The 19,727-nt window shown below is 44.7% G+C and overlaps 1 protein-coding gene across 4 annotated transcripts in view; it reads left to right on the top strand.

The window, feature by feature from the left end:
• The window catches only part of LOC106936664 (plasma membrane calcium-transporting ATPase 1-like), a 67,018-nt gene extending 47,613 nt beyond the window's left edge, over nucleotides 1–19,405 (top strand). For 2 of the 4 annotated variants that reach the window (XM_015017799.1, XM_015017797.1), the window contains 13 exons: nucleotides 474–931; nucleotides 1,002–1,243; nucleotides 1,794–2,031; nucleotides 2,944–3,123; nucleotides 4,683–4,770; nucleotides 4,839–4,945; nucleotides 6,648–6,839; nucleotides 9,059–9,272; nucleotides 9,345–9,556; nucleotides 10,035–10,142; nucleotides 11,269–11,451; nucleotides 14,918–15,125; nucleotides 16,602–16,692. In XM_015017799.1, coding sequence (XP_014873285.1) covers nucleotides 474–931; nucleotides 1,002–1,243; nucleotides 1,794–2,031; nucleotides 2,944–3,123; nucleotides 4,683–4,770; nucleotides 4,839–4,945; nucleotides 6,648–6,839; nucleotides 9,059–9,272; nucleotides 9,345–9,556; nucleotides 10,035–10,142; nucleotides 11,269–11,451; nucleotides 14,918–15,125; nucleotides 16,602–16,606 — 2,435 coding nt within the window. In that variant the 3' untranslated portion in view covers nucleotides 16,607–16,692. Of the gene's footprint in view, nucleotides 1–473; nucleotides 932–1,001; nucleotides 1,244–1,793; nucleotides 2,032–2,943; nucleotides 3,124–4,682; nucleotides 4,771–4,838; nucleotides 4,946–6,647; nucleotides 6,840–9,058; nucleotides 9,273–9,344; nucleotides 9,557–10,034; nucleotides 10,143–11,268; nucleotides 11,452–14,917; nucleotides 15,126–16,601 lie in introns of all 4 variants that reach the window. The other 2 variants (XM_015017800.1, XM_015017798.1) reach the window with 1 other exon arrangement.
• The last annotated feature ends 322 nt before the right edge of the window (nucleotides 19,406–19,727 follow it).

Below are 19,727 nucleotides of genomic sequence, written 5' to 3'. Positions count from 1 at the left end.
CGGGGGGAATAAAGCTTGCAGCCCGCCAGGCTTATAAAACACTGGAGGAAACTCTGATTTTAGTTCTTTAAAACGGTTGTGTTCAATTTGTCTGCTTGTTGTTTTTCTTCATTTCTTTTATATATAGGTTTTTGATGAGAGCTTTAATAAAGATGAAATATTGCAAATATTTCTTAAGTAGCACAGCAAAATCAGTGACTTTGCTTTAAAAATTTTGTAAAGAATTCTTTAAATTCCTTAAAAATTTAAAGAATTCTCTAAATTCTTTAAAAATTTAAAGAATTGTGAAATCTTGGAGGGACTGATTAATGTAATCAAATAAATATGATGGATCAGAAAACTTGAGAATCCACTTATCATCGATTACGTCTTAATTAATTCCTCTTAAAAACCTGATAAAGATGTGAATGTTCAGAAGAACCTGGGATGGTACCGGCACTGATAACATGTTCTGGTTCTGTTTCCTCCCCCAGGTCTGTTCATGTCCGCCCTCACCGTCATCATCCTCATTCTCTACTTCGTCATCCACACGTTCGCCATCCAGGGCCACACCTGGATGGCCGAGTGCACGCCCATCTACATCCAGTACTTCGTCAAGTTCTTCATCATCGGCGTGACAGTTCTGGTGGTGGCGGTTCCCGAGGGGCTGCCGCTCGCCGTCACCATCTCTCTGGCCTATTCTGTCAAGAAGATGATGAAGGACAACAACTTGGTGCGCCACCTGGACGCCTGCGAGACAATGGGCAACGCCACGGCCATCTGCTCAGACAAGACGGGCACGCTGACCATGAACCGCATGACCGTGGTGCAGGCGTACATCGGAGACACGCACTACAGGACGGTCCCGGAACCCGACGCCATCAACCCGGGAACGCTGGACACGCTGGTCAACAGTATCTCTGTCAACTCCGCCTACACCACCAAGATCCTGGTGAGGCGCCATCTCTAGAACGCCAACCAGACGCGGAGCAGAGCAGGTGTTTGACGTTTTATTGTTTCAGCCTCCAGAGAAGGAAGGCGGCCTCCCGCGCCATGTCGGCAACAAGACGGAGTGCGCCCTGCTGGGTCTGGTGCTGGACCTGAAGAGGGACTACCAGCCAATCAGAGATGAGATCCCAGAGGAAAAGATGTACAAGGTTTACACGTTCAACTCCTCCCGCAAGTCCATGAGCACGGTACTGCGGAACGCTGATGGAGGCTTCCGGATGTACAGCAAAGGAGCGTCGGAGATCGTCCTGAGGAAGTAAGCATGCAACAAATGGAAGATTGCAGAAGCAAACACTCAGAAACGAAATGCTCAGTGGCTGGCAGGTGTAGAAACAAAATGCTCAGCAGCTTGGCACCAGCAGAGAAACGAAACACTCTGCTGCCACTTAGCAGAGAAACTAAAAGTTCAACAGCAGCTGAGGGAAAAAACAAAATGCTCAGCAGCGGTTGGACAGAGAAACAAAACGCTCGGCGGCGGCGTTTCATTTCTCTGCCCAGAGAAACGAAACGCTCCGCTCACCAGTTGGGCAGACAAAGTAAACTCTCTCTGGTGGCTGGGAGGAGAACTAAATGTTGTTAGTGTTTTATTTCAACACAGCACTTAACCGCCACCAAGCCTTTCGATTCTTTGGCAAAGAAATAAAACGCGCGATGGCCACTCAGCAGAAAGCAAAATCCTTGGCGCCTGTTGGTCAGAGAAACAAAACCCTTAGCAGAGGTTGGGCTGAGACCTGATTCACTCAACGCTCCAGTTGGGTGGAGAAACCTGCATGCTGGCTGAACGTTCTCTCTCTGCTCCTCGCCAGATGCTCCCGGATCCTAGACGCCAAGGGTCAGCCCCGTGTATTCAAGACCAAAGACCGAGACGAGATGGTGAAGAAGGTGATCGAGCCGATGGCATGCGAAGGGCTGCGGACCATCTGCGTGGCGTACCGGGACTTCCCTGCCGAGGCCGGGGAACCCAACTGGGACAACGAGAACGACATCCTGAACGAGCTGACCTGCATCACTGTGGTGGGCATCGAGGACCCCGTCAGACCCGAGGTACTCCCCTGGTTCGGTTCTCTTTTAAAAGCAGCAGAAGTTGCTTCTGAAGTAATGAGGCAGATTTTTCTGTCTAGCAAAAGTTATTCGCACCCGGACATCTTTGTTCTGTTCTGGAGGCAGTTGAGTCTGCAGCTGTGTAGTTGCTAAAAATCACTTTAATACACAGCTAAATGGCAGGCTACTTTGCTAGCTTGCTACAGTTTACATCTGGAAATTTCTCACATGTGCACAATGCTGGAGGGCAAAAATATGATTCTTTCACGTTGTCCACAGCCATAGAACAGTCCTGTTAACTAAATGAAGCCTGAAGATGAAGGAATTATTCATTTGGTTCAGTGCACCACAGCAAAGGGAAAAGTAACGCAGAAATAACGGTGAAGAACAACTCAAAGTCTCTTGTGTTCGTTTTTCCTGATCTCTGCTTTGCTATGTTACACAGACCTGTTGCCATAGCAACTGACCAATAACAACACCACTAACGTATCAGGATTCAACACCAAAACCATGCAAACATTTCCCACACAAAGAACAGAACATTCAGTCAGTTACAGTTTTATGTTTTCAGGCTGGCGATCGTCTGAACACAGCGGTGGCTGATTAGCTCATTTAAACACCTGCTCTACTGATGATCTGTTAGAGAGTTGGTGTGCGGGTCGCCTTGTTTTTTTTTTTAACTGAAGCTAAATACGCAGAATTCTGTAGCACGTTTACATGCTAGGGTTGTCAAAGTCAAGCTAGCGTAACTGACCTTTTTCTCTCTCCCTTTTTTTATTAAAACCTTTTCCTGACCTTTTTATGTAGTTGTCGCAGTGTTGACAATTCGTAGCAAAGCACTGTGTCCCTTTTACTTTTGGCATCACGGTGGCGAAGCTTCTCTTCCTCTAACAGCATGTTGCTCCAACCCTCCAGGTACCCGCGGCTATCGCTAAGTGCCAGCGGGCGGGAATCACTGTGCGCATGGTAACCGGGGACAACATCAATACAGCCCGCGCCATCGCCACCAAGTGCGGCATCCTGCTGCCAGGAGAGGAGTTCCTCTGTCTGGAGGGCAAAGAGTTCAACACGCAGATCAGGAACGACAAGGGAGAGGTAATAACACTCAGAGATCACTGAAAAGATTAAATGTCTGTTAAAACAAAACTTTATGTGTTTGTAAAAACTCATTTTATTACTTGGGGTGGGTTTATCGTCCTGAACTTTTCTGTAAAGTTCTCATCCTTGATGATTGCTGCTCAAACTAAATCTGAACGTTTTATGTGGACTCAGATATTTTTATTAATAATAAAATATTTCTGTTTTATGGTTGAAGATTCTCACACAGAAGTTGGAAAATAAACCAGTAAACCAATAATTATTTCTACTGCTGTTAAAGATTTATCAAACATAAATTGTTACAGACAAAATAAGTTAAATAAAAGTGAAAGAATTATATTGGGTTTTTTTTTTATTTTCTTCAGTTATGAAAGCTGCTGATTGAAGCTGAAGAAGCATTTGGAGTGTAATTAGCCTGACCTCTCTGCAAAAACACAAAATAACACCAAATAATTTTTGTCTTGTTTCTAGTGCAAATATCTTAAAATTCTTAAAATAAGAAAAACTAATGTACAAGTAACTTTTCAGCAAGAAATAGGAGCTTGTTGTAGGTCAGTAATTCTTTAATGTGAATAAAAAAGTTTTATTTCCACTGATGTGAAACATGTTATAACATGGGAAAAATGTCTAGTCATGAGTGAAATAATCTGCCAACGGAACTAGAACTTTTTTTAATCAATATTAAATTAACTTAAAACCTGTATCTTGCTGAAAAGTAAGTTTCATTGTATTTAAAGTGAACTAAGATATTACTAAGAAAAACACTTGGTAAGATTTTGTGTTTTTGCAGTGCTGCAGCTGGACCTTCATAAACTACGGAGCCCTACAGGGGACATGGGGAATTTTTGTTTCTCTTGCATTACCTCGCAATAATGTACTGATTAGTTGATTTGGCATAACTGAATACTGTAAGCCTTCCTTACAGTGGCCGTCGTACTTTCTGCTATTACATAAGGTTTTCATGAGGTTTTTCCATGCATGTTAATATCTCGTTGTGAAATACCTGAAGTTTTATATCTTTTTCTTCAGGATAGAAATGCATCAAAAACCATTGATATAAACAGAACCTTTCCATAAGTAGGAAAGAAAGAAAAAATACAACCAAACTATTTGGATTATTTCTGAGTTATTATCGTGGGTAATCAGTCATCTGACAGTTTTGATTGTGTCTCTTTTGTTGGTCTGGGTTAAAGGGCCGTTTTCATCTCAACCACATACAATCAGATATAAACATGCAGTGAATAAATCGATTTTCAACCAGTTTTTACACCAAAGAGTTAATAATAATAAACACGTTTTCACTGAGGCTCCTTATATGTGTATATATTTGAAAATTTAAATTGACATTTGTGACTGTACACAAAATAGACCAGCAAGTACTGCAGTAAGCATATTGAGAGGGAACGCAAAACTTATTGTAAGGGAACGCAAAACTTATTGCGATGTAACGCAAAGAACATTTGTCCCCATGGCCCCTAGGGGCCTCCGTAATAAACTACAACATGCCATTAAATTATCATTATTATTGTTATTTATATCCATAATCTGGTTTTAAGGTTGAACAGGAGCGTCTGGACAAAGTCTGGCCCAAACTTCGGGTTTTGGCACGTTCATCGCCGACAGATAAACACACCCTGGTTAAAGGTGAGCTGCTCCTCCTCTTCCTCCTCCTCCTCAGGTGCTCCTCCTCACCTTCTGCTCCTCTGTGTCAGGAATCATCGACAGCACGGTGGCAGAAACCCGACAGGTGGTGGCTGTGACGGGAGATGGCACCAACGATGGCCCTGCCCTCAAGAAAGCCGATGTCGGCTTTGCCATGGTAACCATTTGCTTCACATCGTCTCAATCCCAGCTGGAATTTCTCCGCTCCGGTGACTAAAAAGGAAAATGAACGGCGTCTTGGATTCATGGAGGCTCCTCCCTGCAGGGTTCCTCCTCCTCCTTCAGATCAGATGAGAGATTCCTGGGATTCATGAGGAGTTTCCACATTCACACCAGATTAACTCCTAAAGCTTCACAGAGCTGTTGGTCCATCCAGACTGGATCTGTGATGTTCTGACCCAAAGTTAAAACAACCTTTAATCCAAATCCACTCATCATTCACAAATTTTGCCCGGAATTGCAATTTTTCTACAAATCTGAGCAATGAGATAATTTTCAGGATTTCCTTCTTTTCTGACCAATCACTGCAACTCGGCTGAATTTTGACCAATCCCTGCAGCCCCCTTCTGATTTAACTTCCTGTTTCACGTCTCCTGAAAGGCGAATCTACAAGATGAAGTCAGGTATGACGCTAAGCCGTTTTAAAAAGTGCTGCAGGATTTGCTTCTGCTGTTTAAACAAACACAGAGCACGGATGGGACATGACCCCTGACCTCTTTCAGCTGTTCCAGGTGTTTAATCAGTTGTTAAGATGTGGAAAGGTGATTTTCTGAGCTGTCTTTAAACGCATCATAAGCGTATACAAGCTGAGGGCGGTTACACCTGTGGATCTGATAACTGAGGAGAGTTTGCTGCACGGCGCGTCTCAGTAATTAGCCAGAGCAGAAAGGAAACAAAAATTTTCAGTTTTCTTCCAAACAAACCCTGGAAGTTGATTAATGCTGTTGCATTCAGATAATGTTAGCTGAATGATGATCCAATCCAGTATATAATATAAATCTAGTTAACATGAATATTATAATGTTGACCTTACCTATTTATAACCTTATAACATAGTTAATACCAGGAATACTCCTGACCAGCTTTCATTTCTCTTCAGAAGCTGTTCTCACTGTTTCTTATCACATATTTAAAATTATTTTTTATTGTCACACTAGAAGAGCAAAGAGTCAGGGAGGAGACATTAGACCAGAGGCCAGCAGCAGGACGGTGAGGAGGATGATGATGATGATGATGATGGTGATGGTGATGATGATGCAGGGTTTTCTCAGGTAAGGAGGGATTATAACCTGATAAGAAAAGACAAGGAAAGGGAAAGTTATGTGCAAGAATTTAAACTTTTTTTTTAATCATGTTATGACAAATATAAAAGCTAAAAGATTTGCATCTTTTTGGAAAAGGTGCCACAAAATCAGTATTCATAAAAAATCCTGAAGGGACTCATAATATCACTGACCAGCAGATGGCAGCAAAGGACTGCCATTATGACTCCAGCTATGTGTTTAAAATTCGTCAACAGGCACCAGCGGTAAAATTTCAACAATAGTCTCCAAGTTCGCCCATCCAGTCTACATATGCTTTGTGGACTTAGAGAAGGCATTGAGCTGTGGGAACCCCGTGGGGGTCAGCATGGGGTTCCACGGACTGTCGATCTACGTTCCTACCCTCATCTGTGGTTGTGTGGCTTTGAGTTGAGACCAAATGAATGAAATCACGGGTCCAAGCAATCAGAAGGAGACCTCTGCTGACCCGTCCTCTGTCAGGATGTCTCCGTTAAAGCTCCTTCCTGTTTTCATCGATTTGTGGGCTCTGTTAGCATCCTGCAGAGATGTGCAGCTCATCCTGCGTGTCACCTGCAGGGCATCGCCGGTACCGACGTGGCTAAGGAAGCCTCCGACATCATCCTGACCGACGATAACTTCACCAGCATCGTGAAGGCCGTTATGTGGGGCAGGAATGTCTACGACAGCATCTCCAAGTTCCTGCAGTTCCAGCTGACTGTCAACGTGGTGGCCGTGATCGTGGCCTTCACCGGCGCCTGCATCACCCAGGTAACTGTCCGCCTCCGCCCCCTCCAGGCCGAAATATGATGGCCGCAGGTTTCTGACCCACTGGTACAAACCAGAGTCATAAATCAGTTTCAGGTTGATATCTGAGTATATCAACCTGAAACTGATGTTTTAGTGAACATTAATGAAAATGTTCACTAAAACATTTTCATTAACTGAAATAAATGAAAACGGTAATTAATGGGGAAAGACTACAACTAAATGGGATTACATTGTGCATATATAAAACTAAAGCATTCTGAATTTCTACATGTAATGGCCTTTTTTGTGTTTATGAAGCTATTTATTAGCTTTTCGAACTGATGTGAAATAGATTTTTTTCCCCACACAGTTTGCGTCAGCTGTCGGCAAATTACGGCTTTTACCGAAATCCATAAAATGGCAACACCAAAACTTTCTGTTGAGTGGTCATTATCCAATTGACGTTTACGTAATCACAATCTTTAGGTGAATTCTGCTCCTAAAAATTAAATAAAAAATGTAATTATGTATGAAAAAACTAAAACTACTGCTATAACTAAAAAAAACTAAACTACAACTAAGCAGTATTTAACTAATAAAAACTGTCAAACTCTCTAAAACTGAATTAGACAAACAAAAACTCAACAAAATAAAACTAAAGGTAATTTTATTTATATAGCACATTTTCTGCAACAAGTCTATACAGAGTGCTTTACAGGATTTAAAAGGAAATAAAAACAAAATAACCAAAGGAAAGAGCAAAAGAAGAAAAAGCTAATATGTTGATCCAAAGTAAATAAACTAAACAATAATGAAAAACCCTAAACTACTCTAGTTTGAGATGATTTAATAAGAATATGTTTGAATGTCGTTTCTGTCTGGCAGCAGTAATTCCAGCCAGCTAATCAGATGCTATGCAACACATTAGTGAATTTGTCGCTTATTGATTGAATCGTGTGATTTCCTTGGAAGAGGGCTCTGACTGAAGCGTTGAAGAAGATGATAGTTTCTGGTCGTCTTCATGGTGTCAGGAAGTGATGCGACCAGGAAGCTGAACTCCTGAACCGCGGCAGAGCAGAACATCTGGAGGCTGTGTGTTAATTAAGAAGCTCACAGCTGGCACAGTGATAACTAACCGCTCTGCAGCACCGGCAGCATCAGCCAGGCCGGGATTCAGCCTGAAACCATGGCAACCCGTCACATCCGCGGTCCTGAAATAAAACAGGAACTCAGCAGGTCTGCAGGCTCGGATTTTCCCCCATCAGCAGCATCAGCGGCGGCGGCGCTTGGTGCGTGTTGAGCCACCGGCATGTTGACACGCATCATTAGAATCGGTCTGTGTTGAACAATCTGGAGGTGGGGGGTGTTAACGAAGTAAAATAATGCGACCAGATAGTGACAGCCTCGCTGTGAACACACACGCTCTCTGCACCAACATGGCCTCCACATGCAGCGAGTCACACTCATAAAATGATTATATCTCTTCTTCTACTGTTATTCTAAAGATAAACATCAGGTTGTTTTAACCTGATTTTATCATCTTGGCCTGGCACAATAACTAAATTTAGTCTGTGACAAACTTTCCCAGAAGTTATTGCAATTTATGATAATTTTGTTATTTTGAGATAATTTTCAAGTTACCTAATAGTGATGGCAAAATAATGCAAAGATCAATAAACTTTAAATTCTGATGAACATTTTACACTGGAGCTGGAAGACATTTTAAATATCCAAAATAAATAAACAAAACAACAAATAAAATGAATGATGAAGTGTCTGAAAACAAAATTATCCTTCAAAGAAAGACTAGTTGAGACCAAAATACCTGACTGGAGAGTTTTGGTAGAAAGACAGAAAAGAGAAAAACAATAAATTATCCAAATGGAAGTTTGTTATAAGTTATCATGCAATAAATTGGTTTATTGCTTATTATGACTGGACTAATCAAATCATGACCTTTTACCTTTTGCCACATCACAACTTGCATTTCCTTTAATCAGATAGTGAAGCTACAGAGGATTTAGATGCTAATCGCTAATAAGGGAATTTATTTGTGTTGGAGAAAAGATGTGAAACGGCGCCATGTGAAAAAATTTATTTGAGCCTAAAAGTAGCAAGATGGTGAGACTTTGTCTTCGGTTACCATGGTGACAGACGTGGTTTTAACTGGAAACCCAGAGGACGGCTTTAAAAGTCATGTTATTGTTGACCTCAGGGCTAACGTGTGCTCCACTCTGCAGGACTCCCCTCTGAAGGCCGTGCAGATGCTGTGGGTCAACCTCATCATGGACACGCTGGCGTCCCTCGCCCTGGCCACCGAGCCGCCCACCGAGTCGCTGCTGCTACGCAAACCCTACGGCCGCGACAAGCCCCTCATCTCCCGGACCATGATGAAGAACATTCTGGGCCACGCTGTATTCCAGCTCATCATCATCTTCACTCTGCTGTTTGCAGGTGAGCTTAGCTCAATGTTAGCTAATGTTAACAGCGTGCAGGTTGTAGCTACAGCTTCTGGTCGTTTCTCAGGGGAAAAGTTATTCGACATCGACAGCGGCCGCAACGCTCCGCTGCACTCCCCGCCGTCTGAACACTACACCATCGTCTTCAACGTGTTCGTGATGATGCAGCTCTTCAATGAGATCAACGCCAGGAAGATCCACGGCGAGAGGAACGTGTTCGAGGGCGTGTACAAGAACCCCATCTTCTGCAGCGTGGTCCTGGGCACCTTCGCCCTGCAGGTACCATCATCATCATCATATTACGTCCAAAATCTGGGTCCAAACATTCTTTTTATTTAACATTCTTTTGTTCAACTGCTTTTAAGTTTCTATGAAGAAAAAGAGAAAATTAGATGTTCTCAATTCCCACATTCAAACTAAACCCCAAAATATAAACAGAAAGGTGGCCCTACTGAGACGGTCAAAAAGAACAGAAAGGTACAAAATATAGGAAATAATCCAAAATATATTAAAGTGACAGAGAAAATCATTTAACTAAAGTCTATAAACAAAAAAGACTTATAAACTTATAAATAACTAGGATATGTCCAAAGCACATTCTGATGCTTTTGAAGGTGCTGAATGCTGTCTGGTAGCTGTTGTATTCTAGATCTGTGTCCAGGTGGGAAATGGAAAAGGAAGGATCTGACCCACATTCAGGTGGTGATGGATTCCTCTGGTGAAAGCATAACAAACAGTTTCTTCCTCTCCTGCTCAGATCATCATCGTTCAGTTCGGAGGGAAGCCGTTCTCCTGCGCGCCGCTCACCATCGACCAGTGGCTGTGGTGCGTCTTCGTGGGAATGGGCGAGCTGCTGTGGGGACAGGTGAGTTCCACCCACACACCTGGCTGAAGGGGAGCTTTGTGCCGCTGCCACGTTGCCGTAGCAACCATCGGCATGGCAATGAGCTCCTGTTTACGAGTTACGAGGGAGAAGGAGCCGCAGCATCAGTCCCTCTGTGTGGTTTGATGGCGCTCTGGCCCAAACGGCAGCGTTGAGATAAAGATGAAAGCTGGTTGGACCAAAACAAACAGCTTTGCAATAAATCAATTAATCACACTATAAATTAAAACAAACTCAATGATTTACATTTGCATTATTCGTTTATTAAATGTTTCTCTCTCTTCACCAAAAATTGAGTGACTAAAGTCTTCAGTTTGGTGTTTTGGTCTCAACTAGACAATTTTGTTTTTATAATTCATTTTATTTGTTGTTTCTGTTTTGTTTATTTTGGATAAAGGTGGGCAATATGGACTTAAAGTTTTATGTTATGGTACTATTGTAATAAATATAAAAGTGACAATAAGAACCATTTATTAGTAACTTTTTAAGCAACTTTAGTCAGAGCTCAACAATTACTAATCTTGAAAAATATTTGTAGGACACCAGTTAGATAAAGAAGTGTGATTTGTGTCACTAAGATGCACATAGTAACTGTATTAATCACATGTTCAAATTTAGGGATATTTATACTCTCATTAACAAAAAACTGAGAAAATAGTAAAATTAACAATCCTGATGATGCAGGTACTTTTAGAGTTTTAAAAACCATTAATTGGGATTTACTGTGATAGTGATAAATCTAAATTCTGTTAAGAAACACATGATAAATTATAAACAAAATGGTAAATGTATGTTTAAAATGTCCTGCAGTTCCAGTGTTAAGTGTTCATTAAAATTTAACATTTATTGATCTTTGAGAATCTATTCTTGCACAATTATATTATATTATATTATATTATATTATATTATAATATACAATTTATCATCCAGCAACATTTATTGTGACGGGCCTACCAACAGCAAACATAGAAACTAGAATTATTCAATCTATGAACTAAATGTTGAAACTCCTCCACTGCTGGTGGAGCCAGGCTAAACCAGTCCAACCCAGTCCAGACTGGCAGGATGTTCTGGAAAGCGGGAAGTAAGCTGGTTCTCCCGTCCTCAGCTGATCTCGGCCATCCCGACCCACCACCTGAAGTTCCTGAAGGAAGCGGGCCATGGCATCACCAAGGAGGAGATCCACAAGGAAGAGCTGACGGAGGACACGGACGAGATCGACCACGCAGAGATGGAGCTGCGGCGAGGCCAGATCCTCTGGTTCCGAGGGCTCAACCGGATCCAGACCCAGGTACCGCTAACCGTCCCGGTTCAAATTGGTTTTACTCCTCACATCAAAGCTCTGCTGAACTGGGCAGCGTGTCGGCTTCACAGTGTCTCTTGTCTTCAGCGACAAGACTGAGGTTCTGTTAATTTCACACTCTGCTGCAGATCCGCAGCCCAGAAACTCTTCATTAAAACCTCCAATTAAAGCGGCAGGCCACCTGCTGACAGCCACAGAACTCCGGCTTAAACCAGTCAGGACTGCAACTGGTTACCAGTTCAACCAGTTCTGACAGACCAGAGGACCATTTATCCTCTAGTTAGTGCAACTCTTACACACATTGGCATGGAAACCAGGCTGGAGACTGTGTGCGTGTGTGTGTGTTTGTGCGTGTGTGAGATCCTCCTACAGGATCAACACACACTGAGCAGCAACATGTCCAGTTGGTCCATTCTGTCCCTGTTGGCTTCATTAGCCTTGATGCTAACACCCACGTCCAGTAGCAGCAGCCAGCACACACACACACACACACACACACACACACACAGTTTGTAGTTCTTCTTGGTAAGCAGAAGCAGCTCAGTGAGTAAATTATCACTGCTGCTTATTCGTTTCTGCATTAATTAACTGGAGACGATCAATTAAGATCCGTCCAATCACGTCAAAACATTTAAACTCCTATTTCAGTCCCGATTGTTTTGTTTTTATTTTTATCAATCGTTTACACAGGAAAATCTCTTGAAACTCATTTAAAAGAGACTCTGTTACACACATCATCAGCAAATAACATAAAAACAATATTAATAGAATCTACTTAACTCTTATAAAAGTCAGTACCTACGGATCTGAATTGTAGCCAGTCAGATACAGTTTAATAAGCTGGTTGGTAAAACAGGATCAGTCATATTAAGCCCAGCACCTTTGAAACAGCCCAGATTCCTGAGCAAGCATATGGTAACAGTGGGGAGGAACCACTCCCTGCTAGCAGAAAGAAACCTCCAGCAGAGCCAGAAACTCAAAGATGTTTCTGTTTTCCATCAGTGCCTCTTAAAGACACTGCAGCCTTTTCCAGTGCTTCACTGGTGCTGGTGTTACTCAGCACCAGTCTGCAGCTGCACCAGAACGAATAACTGCTCTTATCGTGAGCTGGAGGCGGGCTCATGGGAAACAGCAACCAATGAAAACGCAGCGTGCTCCAAAAACAGAAAAACTGATGACAGATTAGCATCAGACAACAAAACAGCCCTGGTTTATTAGTTAATGAGGCGATGGGAGGCCTTCTGTTTGCAGAAATATAGTCAAATCATTGTAGCTAAAATGTCTTCCTGCTCTCTAAGCTTCTCATCATGTGGTTCTAACTGGGCTTTCGGAAAGCTAACCAGTTAGGAATCGACTAACTGGTTAGTCTGGTTTCTAGAACCAGAAACACTAGAAAGAACAACACTAACGGCAGCAGCTGTAGATTATCCATCGATGGAGAGCAGTAGGAGAAAGTAGCAGAGTGAGGAGAAGTGGATTATGTCCTACAGCAGTCTAACTACAGCACTAGCCCAGGGTAAGCTAAGCCTGTCTGTCTGGTCTTCCACTGAGGAGGATCCGATCAGCACCAGGAGCCCAACGGGTCCGAATGTTTCAGAGAGAAGAGATCCAGTCGAAGCGGTCACCTGAGAAATGAGGAAGCCGTTTCCTCTTGTTGTCGTGTATCAGTACGATCGTCCTGCTGGGACAGGAGGACGGCAGGACGGGGAGGCGAGCTAATTAGCTTCTTATCTCTTTGTGCTCCTCTTCGTCTCGCCCTCCTCCCTAATCCGGCGGGGCGGCGCTGCTCCGCTTGACGCCTCAGCAGTCAAACACAGAGGGGGAATAATTGGTACAAGCAGCACCTCACCGCTGAGACTTTATCAGTCATTCTAAATGACATTTCTCCTCTTTCTGCTCCCTGCGTTCCTCTGAGCGCTCTCCATTCATCCAGCTCCGCTTCCGTCCCTCGGATGAACACGTCTCTAAATCACAACAGTTCCTCCATGACTTCCTCTTCTCTCTGCCTCCATCTTTGTTTCTCCCTCATGGTTCTGTTTCTTCACGCATCGGCCAACATACTCACGGTGTTCCTCAGGACTGTGGTGTTTGTCCTGGAGGGAACCAAAGCAGAACTTTGTCCTGGTTTCCGGCCTGATTCATTTTCTGATTTCTAGCGAAAACATAAAACGTTTTTCTTTAATGAAGAACAGATCAGATGCTCAGGTTAACAGAGTGAACGTCAATGTTTTATCCAGCGGTGAGCATCGGTAAAAAGTTAGCTATGCTAACCGCTAATCACAAAAGTTAGTTCCACTAATGCTAAAGCACTAAATTCAACCATCTTAATACCCTCATGTGTTATATTTCCCTCGACTGGATCAAATCTGCCATTACACACCTTCCTGTTCGGTTTGCTCTTCAGGACGTGATTCTTTGATCAGATCTTCCTCTAAAGGTTTCAGTTTTACAGAAGTTGACTTTTTCTAACTCTGTTTAGCCGTATTGACCACAATAAGCATGCAGGACATAGGTAGATTTTAAACTGTAGATAATAAATAAACGTAATTTTCTGCTCCGCATCCTGTGAGGAGAGGAAACATTACTGATGTGTAAATAGTTTTCACACACTTCAAAATAAGAGCGTGAATATAAACGTCTGGCTATTTAAAGAATATTTCAGAACCAAAACTTCAACACAGATCTTGAACTTTATTCAACCGAAAGTTTACGAAACAGCCAAATTAATTATCGCTTTTAAAAAAATTTCAGAAAAATAAATTTAGGGGAAACTAAGAGCGCTAAACATTTCAAAGTTAGCAAAAAGCTCAACTGTCTGCTGCAGGGTGCAGGTTTGTCATGTCCAAGTTTAAACATCTCCAGCTCAGAATTAGAACTTTTAAATTCAAATTCTCAGCTCAATTTAGGTATGGACTTTGACTAGGCCACTGAACAGAGTTCTGTTCCACCCCAGTCTCAGGTTTTCTGCAGCCTCTAAAAGGTTTGCTACCAGGATTGTCCTGATTTAACTCCAACCATCTTCAACTCCCCGTCTCTGATGCAGACCAACATTAAGCAGCTTCTGAAGGGAATTTGTTGTTTAAGATGCATCAAAGTACAGAGAGCTGAATAAAAATGAGAACCACACTTTACAGATTATATTCAATAGTCTGAAAATCCTCCATCAGATCATAAAATGTCAGTGAAATACATAGAAATCTGCGCTCTCATGTCAGAAAAGGAGAGGGTTTGTTTTTTGCTGATGGACAGAAATCCAGCAGATCCGTTTTCAGACGTAGTTCTGGTGGATTTCTGGAGTCTGAAGGAACCTTTCCACTGACCTCTGACCTCCTAACTCTGTTCAGATCTGCCTTTGTTTAACTCTCTGTCCTCTCTAACCCCTCTGTGAACGTGTCCCCGTCCTGCTGTCCTCTCGCTCTGTCTCTGCTGTCTAACTGTGGCTGTCCTCCCCCAGATGGATGTGGTCTATACCTTCCAGACGGGCCAGGCGGCGGTGCCCGGTGCCCTGCGCCGCCAGCCGTCCGTCGTCAGCCAGCACAATGACGCCACTGCCGCCAAAACTCTCTCTAGCCCCACCCACGTAGGGCTTAGCTCCTCCTCCTCTCTCACCAACTCGGCTGGGGCTCCGCCCCCTGCTGCTGCTTCCTCCTCCGCCGCAGGCAGTGAGTGTGTGACTGGAGGCCAGCTCACACGGCGCCTCGTCCAGGCTGGACTCTGTTTAATCTGCATGAAACTGCGTCTGTCCTCGGCAGGTGTCTGCATGTCCTCGTCTGATCACAAACTAGACAGGAGGTCAGGAGAGTTTTAGTTCTGAACAAAGATCTCAAACTGAGCCCCAGTAGCTGCTCTGCAGGAGGAAACCACCCAGAAAGACTTTGAGAGTACTGATAGCATCCCTCCAGGGGTCAGAGGTCAGGAGTCCAGGAGTAGAAGGGTCAGAGAACATGCAGACAGCCTCCTCTGCTTCATCTTCATCTCTTTCAGTTTCAGCTTGCTCTCAGCCGTTTCTCCTGCATGTTCTGGTCGTTTGACCTGTGAACTCGTGTAAAGACCTGGTGAGACTTGCAGCCGTCGAGTTGGAAACAGAAGAGAATAAGGCTTCTGATTGGTCGCCCTGCAGGCTAAACGATCCATAAATCCGCTACTCAGAGGCAGCAGCCTGGTTACCAAGATCAGTCTATGGGTTTAAATCCTTCGGGCTCCGCAAGTCTCTCATGGTTTAACATCCAGCAGTGTGTGTGTGTGTGTGTGTGTGTGTGTGTGTGTGTGTGTGTGTGTGTGTGTGTGTGTGTGTGCTCAGCTGCAGCTCTCCTGTGGTTCAGCTTTGAACTGCAGGTTATTAATTATAATGGAGAGTGTGTGCTGGTGCGTATAAATCAGGGTGATCGGCAGCAGCCGCCTCATCAGAGGAAAGGCCTCTGGAGGACAGAGCAGGATTATGTTGGGTTGTGTTATCCGAAGGCTCCCAGTGACCCCGACGGGTGACATGGCTTTGTGACCTGCAGGGGCGCAACCTCCTCTGACTGAGCCTGGGTTTCTGGTTCTGAGGCTCTGGTTGTCATGGTAACCCAACAGGATACAGGCTTCAGGAGTGAAGTTTATGGTCTGACTTGTACGAGGAATCCAACGCCAGCTCAGGTGGAAGTGTGACTGTTCAGAGTTCTTTCTGCTGACCCGGAAAAGAACCGGATATTATTCAGGATTTACCTGAGCCTCCCGTCCCGGTTTGTGGTAAAATGGATGATCCTATTCAGGATCAGGGAGCGCCGCATGTTTTCATCCCAGAGGGAAATTTAAGCCTTGTCCACAGGGAGCCGATCTTTGATGGGGTGGTAGGAATAACTGTATGCTGCCTAGTTGGTGCCTGCGTCCATATTCAGCTGCCTCCAGCATCATAACGAGCATTTTTGGTCCTCTTGTGTTTAAGAATCTTTCTTGGTTTTCCTCCAAAGTTTGCAGTCATCGTTCCTTCGTTGTAATTGTTGTGATCTGTGGTTTTGCATCTCCCTGTCCAGATCCGGATGCACCCCCCCATCTCCCAAACCCTATGAATGTCCCATCAGCCCCGCTGCCTGTTAAAATCAGTGTTATTGCTGTTCATCTTCCTGCTCCTGACGTGTCCTTTCTGTTTGTTTCAGATTAAGGTGGTGAATGCATTCCGTAGTTCCATCTTCGAGATGGAGAGTCCACATTCCCGTAGCTCCATCCATAGTTTCATGGCCCATCCTGAGTTTTTGCCGCATTCTGAGGAGGAGGCGGCGCCTCGGTGCAGCACCATTGAGGAGAACAGCGACGCAATCAAGGAACTTCAATGATCCTCGGCGAAGGAGAAGCACCTGGCAGCAAGGAGCTCCTCCTCCCTCCCCTCCTCTTCATCACCTCCACCAGCTGGGTTGTTGCTCTGAGGAGGGCCATCATGACTCACCCTCTCCTCAGCACACATCCTCGCCCCACGCTGTCTCCATCCTGACTGTGATGTTGTTCAGTTTGTTCCTCCATCACCTCCATCCCATCAGCTGGGGGCGGAGCCTCCTCACCAGGAACATCTGCTTCTCGTTTAGACTCCCTCAGTTCACTTATAGAAATCTTCCTCCCCTTTTCACCTCTGCATGCTGCAGTGCATTGTGGGAAGGAAGTTTGTTCGCTTCCCAACACGGCAGCATCCAGAGACGACCCGCTCTCCGACCTTGTCCCGTCTGAGCCGGGTTCCGTTTCCCCCTACCCCGGTTTATCCGCAGCGTTTGTTTTAACCTGATGCATGTTTTGATTTCCTGTTGAGTCGCATGATGGCCGTGAGTCCAGCGTTTGGACGCGTCTCTGTTCAGAGCTCCATGATCTTCCTGCTTGTCCCACGTTGGAGAACCTGAAGGAACCTGCAGATCTTCTGCTGTTTCGCCGCGACATGGTCGGCTCTGTTGATCACTACCGTCGCATTAAACACTAAGCGTTTCGTTTCGCTCCCCTCTGATGGGGACGCCGGCGCCGATCGGCCCATCTGAGCTGCACCGGATCAGGTTAAACTTAAAGGGGTAGTATTAAGTATTTTCCAGGCACACAGTGCCATTTTATAGCTCAATCAAGTAACTATTGTACCTTCACTTATAAAAGTGCTGTATATATCAAACATGACTTAAAATAAATTTCTTTACAATTTAACTCCTTGAAATTGGGACTCTGTCACTTTTAGAAGCTCTTCCTCTTTCTGACACTTTCCACTTGGAGTCTCTGCTCTGCGAGGAAAAAGCAGCGCTCAGTTAAACTACACACTTCTTCACCCATAGTGGTTGCCAGGCAGATTAAAGGATTTCTCAAACATGCATGAAAGAATCAAGGCAACACTCCAGGTATGTTTTTGATGAAGAAATAACATAACCTGATGTACAGCTCAAAATTTTACATAATACCCCCCCTTTAAAAATTACGGAAAAAATCAGAACTAATTTCAAACACCAGCGTGTTTAGCGTTTGGCCCACTTTTCCTGCTCTGCGTGATGGAGGCCTGGCTGGAGCTCCACCTCGCCATCACAGAAGCCCGCCCCCTCAGGCAGCTGAAAGAAGCTTCCTCTGCTCCCCTGTCATCACACACTAAGGAGTTTAAACATTCAGAGCGAGCTGACTGCAGTACTGATCCGTTGGTTGGATCAATGCAGGAAGTTCACTGGAAGTGGAGCCATGAACAGAGTCAGAATGAGGCTGCAGACACAGACTGCCAGAGCGCAAAGCTTTTAAAGCCAGTAATGGACAGTAGGCTCAGTGTCTGCAGCTACAAGCTCCTGGCTCCCTCGTCGTCAGGCCTTCCTGGACTGCCCAGGTCATTTGTCGCCAGGAGCTCATGGATCGCCCAATGCCAGAAAGTCCTGGGTTTTCCGCCGCCAGGTGCTCTTGGGTTGTTTGCCCTCAGGCACTCCCAGATCGATCCATTGGGCTTTGCTAGATCGTTCTCCGCCAGGTGCTCCCAGATTGCTCGCCGCTGAGCGCTCCTGGAGCTCCTGAGTCGTCTGCCGTCGTTTCGCTTTCCTCGTTTGTCTGATTTTCGATGAGCTGTCAGTGACATCACACGGCCAGCAGCGGAGCCGGCGTCTGCTCATCACCATCACCGTTACCCCGGCGACACCGCTCCGCCCTGCTGTGTTGGACAGGCGTCAGTGTGGAGGCCACACTGAGGTTTATAGGAGACTGATGATGTCACCAGTTGCCCTGTAGAGTTGAATCCACTGTGTCCCCGCCGCTTCCCGCAGCGGCGCGTCCGATCCCTTCAAACAGCCGTCGGCCTCTCCCGACGGAGGCGATGTGCTACTACTGCCATATTTTCCATGACTTGGTTAATCTTTTCCCCTCGACAAGCTTTTTCTAAGTACTCAGAGCCATATTTTCTAGGATGTTGTTTTCCGTCATTATTCCAGAGGCCCCACCCTGCCCTCCGAACACGACCAAAAATCGAGGAGAAACTCTTCAGTTGTCACTGCCGAACCGTGTTTGAAGGACCTCTCCGATGTTTACATGAGAAGCGGTTTGACCCCCCTCATCTGTTCCTCTCCTCAATCTTACCGTTTAACTGAGTAGGAAACCTTTCTTGCATGGTGTTCATATAAAATTCAATGTTTTGTTCATTTTTTACAATTCTTCTGTATTTTTATATTGAGTACTTTTTAATATTTTGCAGATGTATGAATCTGTGTACAGGCTGAGGAGTTTGGTGAGCGTTCAGAACCTGAATGATAGGAATCTGCCGTGGACTCTGTTTTTACAGCTCCCAATGTTCTGCCACGTGTGGCGTCCGAGTCACCTGACGTTAGGGCTCCCAAACCTGCAGTGACTTGTCTACTTCCTGTTGGCTGTTCACTTCCCATCAGCCCCTCTGGCTCCAGTTTGGTTTCTTTGTTGTAATGGTTCTGACTTGGTTTGAGTCCAACATTAAACAGGAATGTATCGTTATTCCTCCAACTTCTGGGTTTGTTTGTTCACTGGATCATGTTGTGTCCGGCTCCAGGCTCCACCCCTCATCCAGAGCTCGGCGCCGGTTGGGTCAGTCATTCGTTTACAACTTCTGTGGGACTCTGGGTCAGAACCGGGCCTATGATAAGGTTGGTGTTTAGACCCATCCACATTTCAGCCTCGTCTCAAACACTCAGTTTGGCCTCTGATCCTTTTCAACACGTAGACGATTAACCAAGTCCAGACGGACCTGAGAACAGAATTCCAGCAAAAACCTGAGCTTAGTGCCGGTAGAACCGGGTTGGCCCAGGTCCAGAGGTTCTTCCAGA

This window comes from Poecilia latipinna, unplaced genomic scaffold, assembly GCF_001443285.1.
Source record: "Poecilia latipinna isolate Pla-1442-1.1 unplaced genomic scaffold, P_latipinna-1.0 Scaffold2190, whole genome shotgun sequence".
Lineage (NCBI taxonomy): Eukaryota > Metazoa > Chordata > Actinopteri > Cyprinodontiformes > Poeciliidae > Poecilia > Poecilia latipinna.
Note: the sequence above shows the minus strand (reverse complement) of the source record. Positions and strands in the feature narration are given on the sequence as shown.